The sequence below is a fragment of the Marmota flaviventris genome, chromosome 2, assembly GCF_047511675.1.
Source record: "Marmota flaviventris isolate mMarFla1 chromosome 2, mMarFla1.hap1, whole genome shotgun sequence".
Classification (NCBI taxonomy): Eukaryota; Metazoa; Chordata; class Mammalia; order Rodentia; family Sciuridae; genus Marmota; species Marmota flaviventris.
Window position 1 is genome coordinate 68,510,181 of NC_092499.1, and position 14,545 is coordinate 68,524,725.

General features: G+C 37.8%; 1 protein-coding gene across 1 annotated transcript in view; it reads left to right on the forward strand.

Annotated features, from left to right (window-relative positions):
* LOC114088102 (coiled-coil domain-containing protein 170-like) overlaps nucleotides 1–14,545 on the forward strand; it is a 39,749-nt gene that overhangs the window by 5,102 nt on the left and 20,102 nt on the right. The window contains exon 3 of the mRNA XM_071607404.1: nucleotides 12,356–12,612. Within this exon, the coding sequence (XP_071463505.1) occupies nucleotides 12,356–12,612 (257 nt within the window). The remainder of the gene's footprint in view (nucleotides 1–12,355; nucleotides 12,613–14,545) is intronic.

Consider the following 14,545-nt stretch of genomic DNA (forward strand, 5'->3'; position numbering starts at 1 on the left):
ATGAGTTGCTTAGGGCCTCACTAAATTGCTGAAGCTGGCTTTGAACTTGTGATCCTCCTGCCTCAGTCTCCCCAGCCGCTGGCATTACAGGTATGCACTAATACACCCAGCTTGTTTAATTTCTTTTAATGGTAAAATATTACAGAACTATAGTATAATGTAACTGCCTGAGTATTAACATTGATATAGTCTACCAATCTTATTCAGATTTCCCCAGTTCTGTTTGTACTCATTTGTATGTTTATATATTAAATGCTATAAGTCAGTCAAGATACTGAATAGTTCTAACATCACAAGAATCCTTCACATTGCCATTTTACATCTACACCCACTTCTTCTCACCCCCAACCCTTGGTAACCACCAATCTCTCCTTTATTTCTCTTTTATTAATTGTAGATGGACACAATACATTTATTTATTTGTTTGTTTGTTTGTTTATATGTGATGCTGAGGATCAAACCCAGTGCCTTACACATGCTAGGAAAGCACTCCATCACTGAGCCACAACCCCAGCCCCTTTCTCTTTTATTTATAAAATGTTATTCAATTTAAAGTATATGAGATGATTTTTTTTTTTTTTTTTATTGTTGGCTGTTCAAAACATTACATAGTTCTTGATATATCATATTTCACAATTTGATTCAAGTGGGTTATGAGCTCCCATTTTTACCCCATATACAGATTGCAGAATCACATCAGTTACACATCCATTGATTTACATATTGCCATACTAGTGTCTGTTGTATTCTGCTGTCTTTCCTATCCTCTACTATCCCCCCTCCCCTCCCCTCCCCTCCCCTCCCCTCCCCTATTCTCTCTCTGCCCCCTTTACTGACATTCGTTTGTCCCCCTTGTATTATTTTTCCCCTTCCCCTCACTTCCTCTTGTATGTACTTTTGTATACCTCTGAGGGTCTCTTTCCATTTCCATGCATTTTCCCTTCTCTCTCCCTTTCCCTCCCACCTCTCATCCCTGTTTAATGTTAATCTTCTTCTCATGCTCTTCGACCCTACTCTGTTCTTAGCTACTCTCCTTATATCAAAGAAGACATTTGACATTTGTTTTTTAGGGATTGGCTAGCTTCACTTAGCATAATCTGCTCTAATGCCATCCATTTCCCTGTAAATTCTATGATTTTGTCATTTTTTAATGCAGAGTAATACTCCATTGTGTATAAATGCCACATTTTTTTTATCCATTCATCCATTGAAGGGCATCTAGGTTGGTTCCACAGTCTAGCTATTGTGAATTGTGCTGCTATGAACATCGATGTAGCAGTGTCCCTGTAGCATGCTCTTTTTAGGTCTTTAGGGAATAGACCGAGAAGGGGAATAGCTGGGTCAAATGGTGGCTCCATTCCCAGCTTTCCAAGAAATATGAGATGATTTTATATAAGGGACTTGGGCATCTGCAGATTTTGGTTATGTGTAGGGAATCCTGGAATTGATCACCCACATATACACAAAGGACAACTGTACTTTAAATCACCTCTATATTACATATAATTCCAAACTGTAAGTGCTATGTAAATAGTTGTTATACTATGTTGTTGGAACAATGACCAAAAAGTCTGTGTATGTTCAGTGCTGGACTCATTGGCACATGCCTGTAATCTCAGTGACTGGGGAAGCAGAGCACAAGGATCACAAGTTTGAGGCCAGTCACAGAAATTTAGAGAGAACTTCAGTGTTATGGTTTACATATGATGTGTCCCCCAAAAGCTTATATGTGAGAAATGAAAGGTTTAGAGGTGGATGATTGGGTTATGAGAACCTTAAAGCAATCAGCGAATTAATCCCCTGATAGGGATTAACTGAGTGGTAATTGAAGGCAGGGTAGGATATGACTAGAGGGGGTAGGTCATGGGGGTGTGCCTTTGCAGTATATATTTTGTCTCTGGCAAGTGGAATCTCTCTCTACTTCTTGATGGCCATGTCCTGACTTGCTTTCCTCAGTCACATTATTCCATCATGATGTTCTGCCTCATCTCAGGTCCTGAAAAATGGAGATGGCTATCTATGGACTAAGACCTCTGAAACTATGAGCCCCCAAATAAACTTTTCCTCCTCTAATTGTTCTTATCCGGTCTTTTGGTCACAACAATGAAAAAGCTGACTCAAATGTGCAGCAACATAGCAAGATCTTATCTCTAAATAAAAAATAAAAGGCTGGGGTGGGGGCTGGGATTGTGGCTCAGTGGCAGAGCACTTGTCTTGCACATATGAGGCACTGGGTTCAATCCTCAGCACCACATAAAAATAAATAAATAAAGGTATTGTGTCCATCTACAACTAAAAATAGGTGGGGAGGCCTGGGGATGTAGCTCAGTGGTAAAGTGCCTCTGGGTTCAATCCCCTGTACAAATAAAAAAAAGTTTACACATGTTCAATATATAAACACAATAGTTTTTCAAACATTTTGATACATGGTTGAATTCATGCATGTGGAACCTGAGGATAATAGAACTGAACTGTATATTAAAACACTAAACATGGAGTTATCATATGACCTAGTAATCCTTCTCCCAAGTATACTCTCAAGAGCGGTGAGAAACATTCACAAAAAAAACTTGTACATAAATATTCCTAGTAGCATTATTTGTAAAGTCAAAAAGTAAAAACTCGGGCTCGAGAGAGAGAGCTCAGTTGGTAGAGTATTTGCCTTGCATGCACAAGGACCTGGATTTTTTGATACAGGGGATTGAAACCAGGGCACTTTACCACTGAGCTACATCCCCAGCCCCTCTTTTTTAAAAACATTTTTTAGTTGTAGATGGACTCAATACCTTTATTTTATATATTTATTTTTATGTGGTGCTGAGGATCGAATCCAGTGCCTCAGCAACACACACACACAAAAGTGAAAACTCAACCTGGAACATGCCTGATATTCCAGCAACATAGAGGCTGAGGCAGGAGGATTGCAAATTCAATGCCAGCCTGGGCTACTTAATGAGACCCTGTCTCAAAATAAAAAATAAAAAGGGCAGCAGCTGTAGCTCAGTGATAGAGTGCCCTTGGAATCAATCCCTAATATCTATCTATCTATCTATCTCTCTCTCTCTCTCTCTCTCTCTCTCTCTCTCTCTCTCTCTCTCTCTCTCATATATACCCGGAAACTCAAATGTCCCTCAACTGATAAGTGAATAAGCAAAATAAGGTTTATCCACACAGTAGAATATTGTTCAGCCATAAAAAGGAATTAAGTAGTGATATATACTACAATGTGGATGAACCTTGAGAACATTACCTAAGGGAAAGAAGAAAACATATACAATTCCATTCATATTAAATGTACAGAATAAACACATCTATGGTTTCCAGGGGAGTATGTAACTGCTATAGTGAGTATGGGGCTTCTTTGGGAGATATGAAAATGTTCTGGAATTAGATGACAGTAATGATTGCAAAAACTTGTGAAAATATGAAAAAATACTGAATTGTATTTTTCCCCACATTTCTTTCTCCTCTCCTCCTCCTCCTCTTCCTCCTCCTCCTCCTCCTCCTCCTCCTCCTCCTCGGCACTTGACCACTGAGTCACATCCGAAGCCCATTTTTTGTATTTTATTTAGAGACAGGGTTGCTTAGCACCTCACCTTTGCTGAGACTGGCTTTGAACTTGCGATCCTCCTATCTCAGCCTCCCAAGCCGCTGGGATTACAAGCTTGTGCCACTGCACCCGGTCCCACATTTCTTATTGGTGCATTATAATTGTACATACTGATGGGATTTGTTTTTACATATTTATACATGTACACCATACACAATATAACAATCTACTTTGGCCAATATCACTCCTAAGCACTTTCCCCATCCTTTCCCATGAATTGTAATTCTAAAAGGTGAATTTTATGTGAATTACATCTTAGTTTGTAATGGGAAAAAATGAATCTACTATGATTGCACAATTCTGTGAATACAAAAAACTATCCAACTATATAAACTTTAAATTGGTGAATTAACTGGATGTGGTGGCATACACCTATAAACCCAGTTACTTGGGACACTGAGACAGGACAATCTCAAGTTCAAGGCAAGCCTGGACAACATAGCAAGACCACACCTCAAAAACATTCCTCCCCCCCAAAAAAAGAAGTGATGAATTATATCTCAATAAATTTGTCTTTAAATGTTATATAAATAGAATGTTACATATGTAATATCTGGAGATTGGCTTTTTCACTTAGGATAATTTCATAGAGATTTATCCAAATCATTGCATGAAGCACTGATTTGGTTCTTTGCATTGTTGAGTAGTATTCCATTGTATGTATGTACCATAGTTTGTTGAATATTCACCCATTGACAGAAGTTTTAGCTTTCCCACACTAAGACAAAATATCTGAGAAAAACAACTCAGGAGGGAAGATTTAATTTGCCTTATAATTTCAGAGGTTTCAGTCCATGATGGGCTGGCTCCAAGGTAGAGACATGATGGCATAGGAAAGTTGCTGACCCCATGGCAGCTATGAAAGCAGAGCAAGAGGGAGAGGTGCAGGGGACAAGCTCCCTGTTGTCGCAGTCTGTCTGGGCACAAAGTAACCGAGCCGAGCCGCCACAAAGCCTTGTAGGTTCAAACAACAACTCTTTATTCCCGAACTCTCTCCGGCACTCTACATACACTTCCCGGGAATACCTCCCTCCATGGGGCTCCGGGCACCAATTCTGCACCAATTCTCCAGAACCCTGCGAGAACTCAATGGGAACTCCAAAGTAGCGGGTGCCCCAGGCGGCAGGATCCACCCTAATCCCGGAGCCGCCCTATTCCCAGAGCAGGGTCACCTTTCAACCATTCCCTCTAGCAAAATGCCAGGAGTCATTCCGACTAAACTGTGGCTCTCAACACCCTGTGACCTACTTCCTCCAGTGAGGCCCCACTTCCTACCGTTTCCATCACCTCCCAGTGATGCCATCAAATTATTATTCCATCAGTTAATCCATTGATGCAGTTAGAGCCTTAATGATCCATCCATTTCCCAAAAGCCCCAATTCCGAACATTCCTATATTGGGCACAAGCCTTCAACACATGAACCTTTGGGGAATATTGTAGATCTATACCATAATAATAGATACCTGGGTTGTTTCCAATTTTTTCTTTGGCTATTACAAATGAAGCTGTTGTGAACATAAATGTGCATATTCTTGTAAGAACATAACTTCATTTCTCCAGGATAAATACCCAAGAGTGCAGTATCTGGGTCATATGGTAACTGCATTTTACTTTTATAAGAAAGTTGTCATACAGAGAGGCTGTACTATTTTACATGTCTACTAGCAATGTATGGGTGATCCAGTTTCCCTGTATTCTTACCAGCATGTGGTGTTGTAATTACTTTGTATTTTAGATATTCTGTGTGTTGTAATATTTCATTGTGGCTTTAATTTGCATATCCTAATGGATGATGATGTTGAACATATCTTTATGTGCTCATTTGCTATCTGTATATCCTTTCTGGTAAAGTTTCTGCTCAAATATTTTGCCCATTTTCTTTCTTTCTTTCTTTCTTTCTTTGCTAATAATTTCTCACTTTCTTTATATCAATTTTTAAACTTATTTTTAAAATTTATTTTAACTTTTTAATTTGTTCTAGTTAGTTTTTTTGCCCATTTTCTAATTGGATTATTATGAGAGTTCAGAGAATTCTTTATATATTCTGAATTCAAGTCCTTCATTGACAGTTTTTATCAATAAGTCATATCTCAGTTTTCACAGTAGCCTAAAGTTAGCTAAGTCCTGAGTATATTTCTGGTTCATGATCTCTAAATCCAAATCTGACTCTTCAAGTTTGGATTTTTTTTTTACCTAAAAAGTAATGCATAAATGTTTTAAAATCTTAGAGTTTACAAATCAATGGTCGTGAAGAAAAGGTAAAAAAATTAGGAAATGGGAGTAACAATGAGAAGTACCAGGAAAACTACATGAATATAGGCTTCTTGAAGGTAGTAGCAGTTAGGGTGGACTTGAAGAACACAGAATGTTTCACAGAGGTTGAAGAGGGGGACTGTAAAAAGTGATTGGAGAGAATGGGTGGGCAAAATAACTTGCATTTGAGTTTGTCCTCAATGGGCAGGAGGATCATCACAGGGTTTTCAGGAAGATCTGAAGTGACAACTGAGGGCAGAATTAGATATCCTTTGTGTTCTCTGTCCATTCTTTTCATACCACTATTACTGTATTTATTAAGGTAAAGTTTTATCTAAAAAATTATTGTCTTCAAATTGGTTTACCTGGCGTCCTGGAAAAATCTTGAGAGCATTCTTAATCTTCTTTGGATCCTGAGCACCTGGCACATGCCTGGAAAACAGAAGGCAGTAAGGGCTTATTTGTCAATTAAATGAAAGGATGATTCTGAGAAGTGTTAGAGTGGCAGGGCTAGTACTGGCAGCCAAGCCAGGAAAACTGCCTGGATCCCAGTTGGCAGGATTCAGCCACCTGCCCACATAGGAAATAAGCAATGATAAAAAAAGGAAAAGTTAATTTAATGCAGCTTGATGAAACTGGGGAGAAACAGCTAGATTGTTTCTTCAGTGGCTCTACAGAAGCAGTTACAATTTGTAGAAACAAAACCCAGGGGATATATATAAGCAGACTTAGGTAGGCTATACAAGCTATAGAAAATGTCAGTCTTACCTTTCTTGGCACCCAAGAAAGAAGAAGTTTCTCAGTTTCCCTTATCAGTATGAGGAAACTGAATGCAGAAAAGCATTTATCAGAAAGTTTCTTTTCATTTTAAAGAGGCTGTGTTTCATTTGCATTCCTTCTAAATAGTTTTACTTTAATGAAATAATTTTTTAAAGGACTTTAGACTGAAAAACTGATTTATGTTAAGATTTTGCCAGAAGGGCCTAAAAAAACCAATTTCATACTCTAAGTTAATTACCATTTTCATTTTCTCTAGGATAAGAAAGCTGTACTTAGCTTAGGAGAATTGCTTAGGGATAAAGACTATAAATCCTCTCTTTAAAATTTCTTTTTTTCTTTTTTGAGATGGGTCTTGCTGTGTTATCTAGACGGGCACACTCCTGGATCCAAGTGATCCTTTCACCTCAGCCTCCAGAGCAGCTGCGCCACCACAGCCATTCCCAGCTTGTAGGGAGTTTTAATAGGCATATGGTAGAGGAAATGGCACAGTATTTTTAAAAGATTGGTCAAGTGCTGGGAATGGAATTAAAAAGCACTCTTGCCGGGCATGTTGGCATGTACCTGTAGACCCAGCTGCTTGGGAGACTGGACAGGAGGCTGGGCTTAAGCTCAGATGTTTGAAGCCAATTTGGGCCACATAGTGAGATCCTGTCTCAAAAAAAAAAAAGAAAGAAAGAAAGAAAAGAAAAAAGAAAAGGAAAGAAAGCTCTTTCAGTGATGAAATCAGTGTAGGCCTGACTTTGGGGTAATTGGACTGACCAGAAAGTGTTTATTGAATTCCAGAGACTCTTCTTTTCTGGGAAGCTTCATCTACTTTTCAAACAGTAAGATATATTTTTTAAAAAATTTGTACATATTTTATGATTATTTAAACAGGAAAAAAAAAAAAGAACCCTGCACCCACAATATAGGGTGTGTTATATCCAGCTTAGCACTGCTCAACAGCAGCAAAGCACTTTCTAGAAACACTTACCTAGATTTTATAAATATAGATTTAGGAAGTTTTACATATTACTTTCATGTATGATGTGTGTGCAAGTTAACTTTCCTTAAACTTTTTTTTGGGAGGTGGGGGTAGCAGGAATTAAACTCAAGAGCACTGAACCACTGAGCCACATCCCCAGCCCTGTTTTGTATTTTATTTAGAGACAGAGTCTCACTGAGTTGCTTTGTACCTTGCTTTTGCTGAGGCTGGCTTTGTACTTGCGATCCTCCTGTCTCAACCTCCTGACACTGGGATTACAAGCATGCACCACCGTGCCCAGCTTCCTTATGTTTTAATGCTCTTTCGAGGATAACCCCTATAAATATCAACTACTGAAAATAAGTCATCATATTCATATTGTCTTATTTCAGTTTGCTATCTGGCCTCAATGAAACAAGTTAAGAAATAGTGTTCTTGGTTGTTTTTGGTAATCATGGATGCCTCTTTTTCTTTTCATAATAAAGAGTAACAAAAAATGTTCAAAGTTATTCAAAGGGTGGAAGTACTATTTATTTTTTATTCTTTTTAAATATGACAGTAGAATGTATTTGACGTACATACAAGGAGTAGAACTTCCCATTCTTGTGGTTGTACATGATGTAGAGTTACACATTTCCTATATGAATATAGGAAAATAATGTCCAGTTCATTTTACTATCTTTCCTATTTCCATCCCCCTTCTGTTTTCCCCCAATTCACAGTACTATTTATTGAAGTAAGGAACATAAGAAGAATTATTAGAGCTGGGGGTGTAGCTCAGTGATAGAGCTGTTCAATAAAAGGGAATTGAAAGCATTTCAAAATCAATCACTCCACATAAATATGGCCAAATATGAGTCTGATATATACCATAATCTCTTCTTATGGTCTTACCCTTTGCTGCACATTTGTTTCAATAGGATTCCATATTTTGGGTATGCATATCAAGAGATGACACCAAACAGAAGTTGGAATCATTATGGTTAACCTGAGTATGTTGGAAACGAAGGAGAGGTTGAACATTATTATACACAGGCCATGAATCAGAGTGAATGTTAGCTACACTATAAAACAGACAGCAAAGTTTGGGTGGAATAGTCACTAGCAATTTCCGAATAACTAATAGCTGATTGACAGGTAATATCTCTCATGTCCCAAACCCATATTTGCTGTATGGCTGCTATGATACTTGATTTTTTGGCTAAAATAGGATTCGTCAATTTGCAAGTAGTGAGCTGTACCACCACCCTATTTCAGAAATGCTTGTATGGGGCTGGGGATGTGGCTCAAGCGGTAGCGCGCTCGCCTGGCATGCGTGGAGCCCGGGTTCGATCCTCAGCACCACATACAAACAAAGATGTTGTGTCCACCGAAAACTAAAAAATAAATATTAAAAAATTCTTTCTCTCTCTCTCTCTCTCTCTCTCTCTCTCTCTCTTTAAAAAAAAAAAAGAAATGCTTGTATACTTGGAGATAGAATTGTAGATATTCAATCAATGGAAGAATTTGAACAGTTTGACCCAGGGAGACAAATTGTTCAATTGACCCAATCTTCTGTTGAAATGCCTCCAAGCAAGATAAAAAGAAACATAGTAGAAGACTGAAAAGAAGTCTTCAGAGAGGAAAAGAAAAAGGAGATAACCAATTTTGGGAAAATCAAGGAGGAAAAAGTTGTGAAGAGGGATAGATCAGTCTTGGTTTTACTGTAGAAAACAAAGCAGAAAATAATTTATTAAGTCGGGGAATTAGGTGTATAGCAAATGATTGGAAGATCAGTGTGTGGGAGTCAGGGCCAGCACTGAATGTATGAGTGAGCTCAAGACATCTGTAGACACTATCCTGTGGTTAGGAAGTTGCTGCTGTTGAGATTTATTTATATATTTATTTATTATACATGACAGAAGAATACAGTTCAATTCATAGTACACATATAGAGCATAATTTTTCATGTCTCTGGTTATACACAAATCATTCGTGTTTTCATACATGTACTTATTATAATGATGTCTGTGGTTGAGTCTTCATGGCACAGCCACGGTGGCCTCTCAACCTCTGCAAGGGCGGAATGTTCATTTTGGCCCCATCCTTGACCTGGCTCACCAAAAGAAATAATAATGGGAAAAACAGCCTCTTCCTATACTCTGTTTGTACCAAAGAGACAAAGTCCAGTTTGCATACAGCCTAATTCTCAAAGTGTAATTCCCCAGACCAGCCACATGAATAAAATCTGGGAACGCAGAAGAAAAACAAATTCTCTGTTCCCACATCAAAATTTAAACTCTTGAGGTAGGCCTAGCCATCTGTTTTGCTTCTTTGTGTTATTTGTTTGTTTATTTGTCTTTAGGGGCATATGTTGGGGATAAACCCAGGGCTTCACGCATGCTAGGCAAGCACTACCCATGAGCTACATCCCCAACCCTAGTAACCTATTTTTTTTTTTTTAAAAACAAGCCCTCCAGGTGATCCTAATACATGCTAAATTTGAGAACCATTGGCCTAAAGAATCCCAGCCTACATAAGGGAGACTGGAAAAATAACAGTTTTATTTTTAGTTCTGCAGTACCAGAGGATGACATGGGGGTAGGAATTGGTACCCAAAACCAGTGACCACATCCGGCAAAAGAGAATGAATGGTCAGTGGTGTCAGAGGCCTCAATGATAGATGGACTATAATGGTACCTGAAGAGAAATGGTTGAATCTCTCAATTAGGAGATCACTGAAGAGTTTCTGGGGTGGATCTTGCAGGATAACTGATGAAATGACATTAAGTCCAATTATGATGGACTAGGCCTGAACATAGAGAACTCTTATACTTGGGGTGGCTGTGCAACAGAGACAAGACATGGGTTTTCAGCTGGAGTTCAAATCTTCTGCTTCCCCCACGACCAGGTCTGTGCCCTGTACCATCCCGGCTCCATTTCTACAACTTTTTTCAGGATCTAATATGTACCAGACACTGTACTAGGCTCTATGTCATCTTTAATCCTTACAGCCACCTTGTAGGATGAGTAGGAAAATTTAGCTGAAATGCCTGTGGCCAAGTCTGTCTTGCTGCTCTGAGGTTTGAGGTCTGTCCCTATGCCTTCTGTTCTTGCTCTAGAAATTCTCTGGACTCACTGAGATGTGTTTTTATGAAAGATATAAGTTTTAAAAATACATGAAGGTATGTTTTTAGTGAGAATATAGACGATTCAGTTCATTTTATTCATTTTGTTTTCATTTTACATGATTTTTTAGACATAGAGGACAAGTTCCTTATATACATATACTGATGAAAAACTTAGTTTAAAATGCTTGGTTCTCATACAGACTTCACTATTAGAAAATATAGCTTGTGTGTGTGTTTGGGGGCTGGGGGAAGAAGTACCCCTGAGCTATATCTCCAGCACTTTTTAGGCAGAATCTCACTAAGTTGCCCAGGCTGGCCTTGAACTTATGATCCTCCTGCCTCAGCTGGAATTGTAGGCATGTGCCGATATACTTGGTGAAAATATAGCATTTCTAAGTATTTTTTTTCCATAACAGCATTCTTGAGCTACTTCTGGTTATGAAACTAATGATCTTTCACTATGTAAAAAAGACTAAATCTGGGGCTGAGGTTGTGGCTCAGCAGTAGAGCCCTTGCCCAGCATGTGCAAGGCCCTGGGTTCCATCCTCAGCACCACATATAAATAAATAAATAAATAAACAAATAAATAAATAAAGGTATAAAAACATTAACAGTTAAAAGATCCCTGAATATTAGCAGTACCTCACTTTTCCTTTATCTGGTGAACATTCTCCACTTATCAGAAGAGATGGCCCCCATTCCTTACAGTTCTTTCTGGGCTCCTCCTCCTATTCCACACCCCCCCACCCCCACCCCTGTCCCGATTGGTGGGTGTGGCTTCCCCACTCCCCAACAAGCCATTACTCTTGCTTCTTTCCACAACTTTATAATCTCTTTTTCCCTTTATCTGCCTTATGTATATATAGCCTATTTATACCTTGCTTTTCCTCCTGACTTCCTCTCCGCTTCTCCAATGAGCACACATAAGACCAGGAACCAAGCGTTATAAACAGGCACCTCTCCCGAAGATAGACTTGTGAACCCATTTCTTTTTACAACTCATTGGAGGCCTGGGGTTGTGGCTCTCAGCAGTAGAGCACTTGCCTAGCACGTGCCAGACGCTGGGTTGGATCCTCAGCACCACATAAAAATATATAAAGGTATTGTGCCCAATTATAACAACAACAACAAAAAAATCAAACAACTCATTGAAAAGCAAAACAAACATCTAGCTGGATGTGGTGGTGTGCATCTGTAATCCAATGATTCAGGAGGCTGAGGCAGGAGGATCACAAGTTCAGCAACTTAGTGATACCCTGTTTCAAAATAAAATGTAAAAAGGACTGGGGTATAGTTCATTGGGAGAGAGCCCCTGGGTTTAATCTCCTGTACTGCAAAAAAGAAAAAAAAAAAAAAAAAAAGGAAAGAAAATACACTTTTAACATTGGAATATATGGTTAGGAGTTGATTGAAAGGCTTCCTTTTAGAGTTGGGGATATAGCTCAGTGTAGGGTAACTGGCATGTGTGAGGCCCTGAGTTTGATTCCCAGCACTGAAAAAATAATAAAATTTAAAAAATTTTAAAAACCTCATTTTTTAATATAATGTGTAACTTAAATACTTGTAATTACTTAACATTATGAATGTTTAAAAACCAAATTATAAATGATTTTAATTAGTATTTACTTTCTCATTAGCTAAGAAATCTTCAAAGCAAACTTCTCATAAAGGAAAGTATGTTGCAAGAGATGAAGAGTGAGTTAGAAAGTTATAAAGAAAATAACACCCAACAGTCATTCCAGATAATGTCCCTGAGAGATGATATCCAGGACCTACAGGAACTCATTGCTTCTCTAACCAGAATGAAGTCTTTGAAAAACACCAACATTGAAAGTCTTGAAAGAGGCAACTGGGAACTAACTGAACGAGTTACAGCACTAGAAAACCTTCTAAAGTAAGGAATTTTCTGGTTTGTTTTAAAACAAGTCTTTTGCCATTTGTTTGCACATAGTATGTGAACATTATACTCCTGATTAGTCACAGAATTTAAATCTAGTAGAATTTCACCTAATACTGAATCAACATTATAATAGTTAAAAAAAAAAAACTTTTTGCTGATATGTCACATACTATAAGAATCATGCCTTTAAAGTATATAGAATGCAGTAGTTGCACAATCATCACCACTAATTTCAAAATATTTTCATCACCTTCAAATTACCAGCCACTTACCAGTTACCCCCCATTCTACTCTCCCCCAGGCCCTGAAAACCACTAATCTTTCTGTCTTATGAATTTGCCTTTTCTGGATATTTCATATGATGCAATTATAATGTATGAGGCCTGTGTCTGACATCTTTCATGTGCCAAAATGTTTCAAGGTTCATAGTTCAGTGTAGGGTAACATTAATCAGTTCTTCATTCCTTTTTATAGCTGAATAATATTCTATTATATGTATATACCACATTTGGTTTATTTATTTATGTAGGGGTCATTTGAAGCAAAAAAGTTTTTAATGAAGTTTAAAATTTTCTAGTCACTTATTTCTTTGGTGTTATATGTAAGAAATCATTGATTAATCCAGGGTCACATTTACATCTATCTTCCCCCCACCGCCCCACCTTTGGAACTGGGGATTGAATTCAGTGATGCTTAACCACTAAGCAACATCCCTGGCATTTTTTTCCCCTAATTTTGAGACAGGATCTCCCTCAGTTGCTTAGGGCATCCCTAAATTGCTAAGGCTGGCTTTGAACTTGTGATCCTCCTGCCTCAACTTCCTGAGTCACTTGAATTACAGGTATGTTCCAACCTGCCTGGCTTGGCTAAGTTTTTGACTGGTATGGGAGGTGGCATCCAAATTCATTCTTTTCCCTATAGATATTCAGTTGTTCCCAGCACCATTTGTTGAAAAGATTATTTTTTCCTCCATTGAATTGTCTTGGCATCTTGAATTTTGGTAATTCTCTTGCCAAAAATCAATTGACCATAAACATATGGATTTATTTATGGATACTCAACTCTGTTCCCTAGGTCTATACATCAATCCTATGCCAGTACTACACTGTTAATTACTGTAGCTTTATAGTAAGTACATTTAAAGATCATTTCAGCTTGTCAATTACCCCCCAAAAACGTAACTTGAATTTTGACAAAGATTATGTTGAATATATATATATATATATATATATATATCAATATATTATGTTGAATATATAATATATATATATATATTATTTGTTCTTTTTAGATATACATGACAGTAGAGTATATTTTGACATATTGTATATATATACATATATACATACATATATACATATGTATGTATGTATATATATATATATATATATTAATATATTGATATTGTCTTCATTCCATGCACATGGGGTGTACTTCCATTTATTTGGGTCTTCTTTAATTTATTTTAATAATTTCTTTTGGCACTGGGGATTGAACTCAGGTTTGCTTTACCTCTGAGCTACATCCCCAACCTCTTTTATTTTTTATTTTGAGATACAGGGTCTTGCTAAGTGGTAAGGGTCTTGTTAAATAGCTGAGGCTGGCCGCAAACTTAATCCTCCTGCTTCAGCTTCCCAAGTAGCATGTGCCACTGCTCTTACCTTCTTTATTTGTTTTAGTGACATATTATAGTTTTCAGTTTACATGTTTTTTGCTAAACTTATTCCTAAGTATTTTTCTTATTTATGAATTATAAACGAAACTGTTCCCTTAATTTCATTTTTAGATTGATCATTTTTAGGGATTAGAAGTACAATTGATTTTTGTTGTTGTTGTTGTTGCTGGGGATAGAACCCAAGGCCTTGCACATTCGAGGCAAGCACTCTACCAACTGAGCTATCTCTCCAGCCCAACAATTTATTTTTTT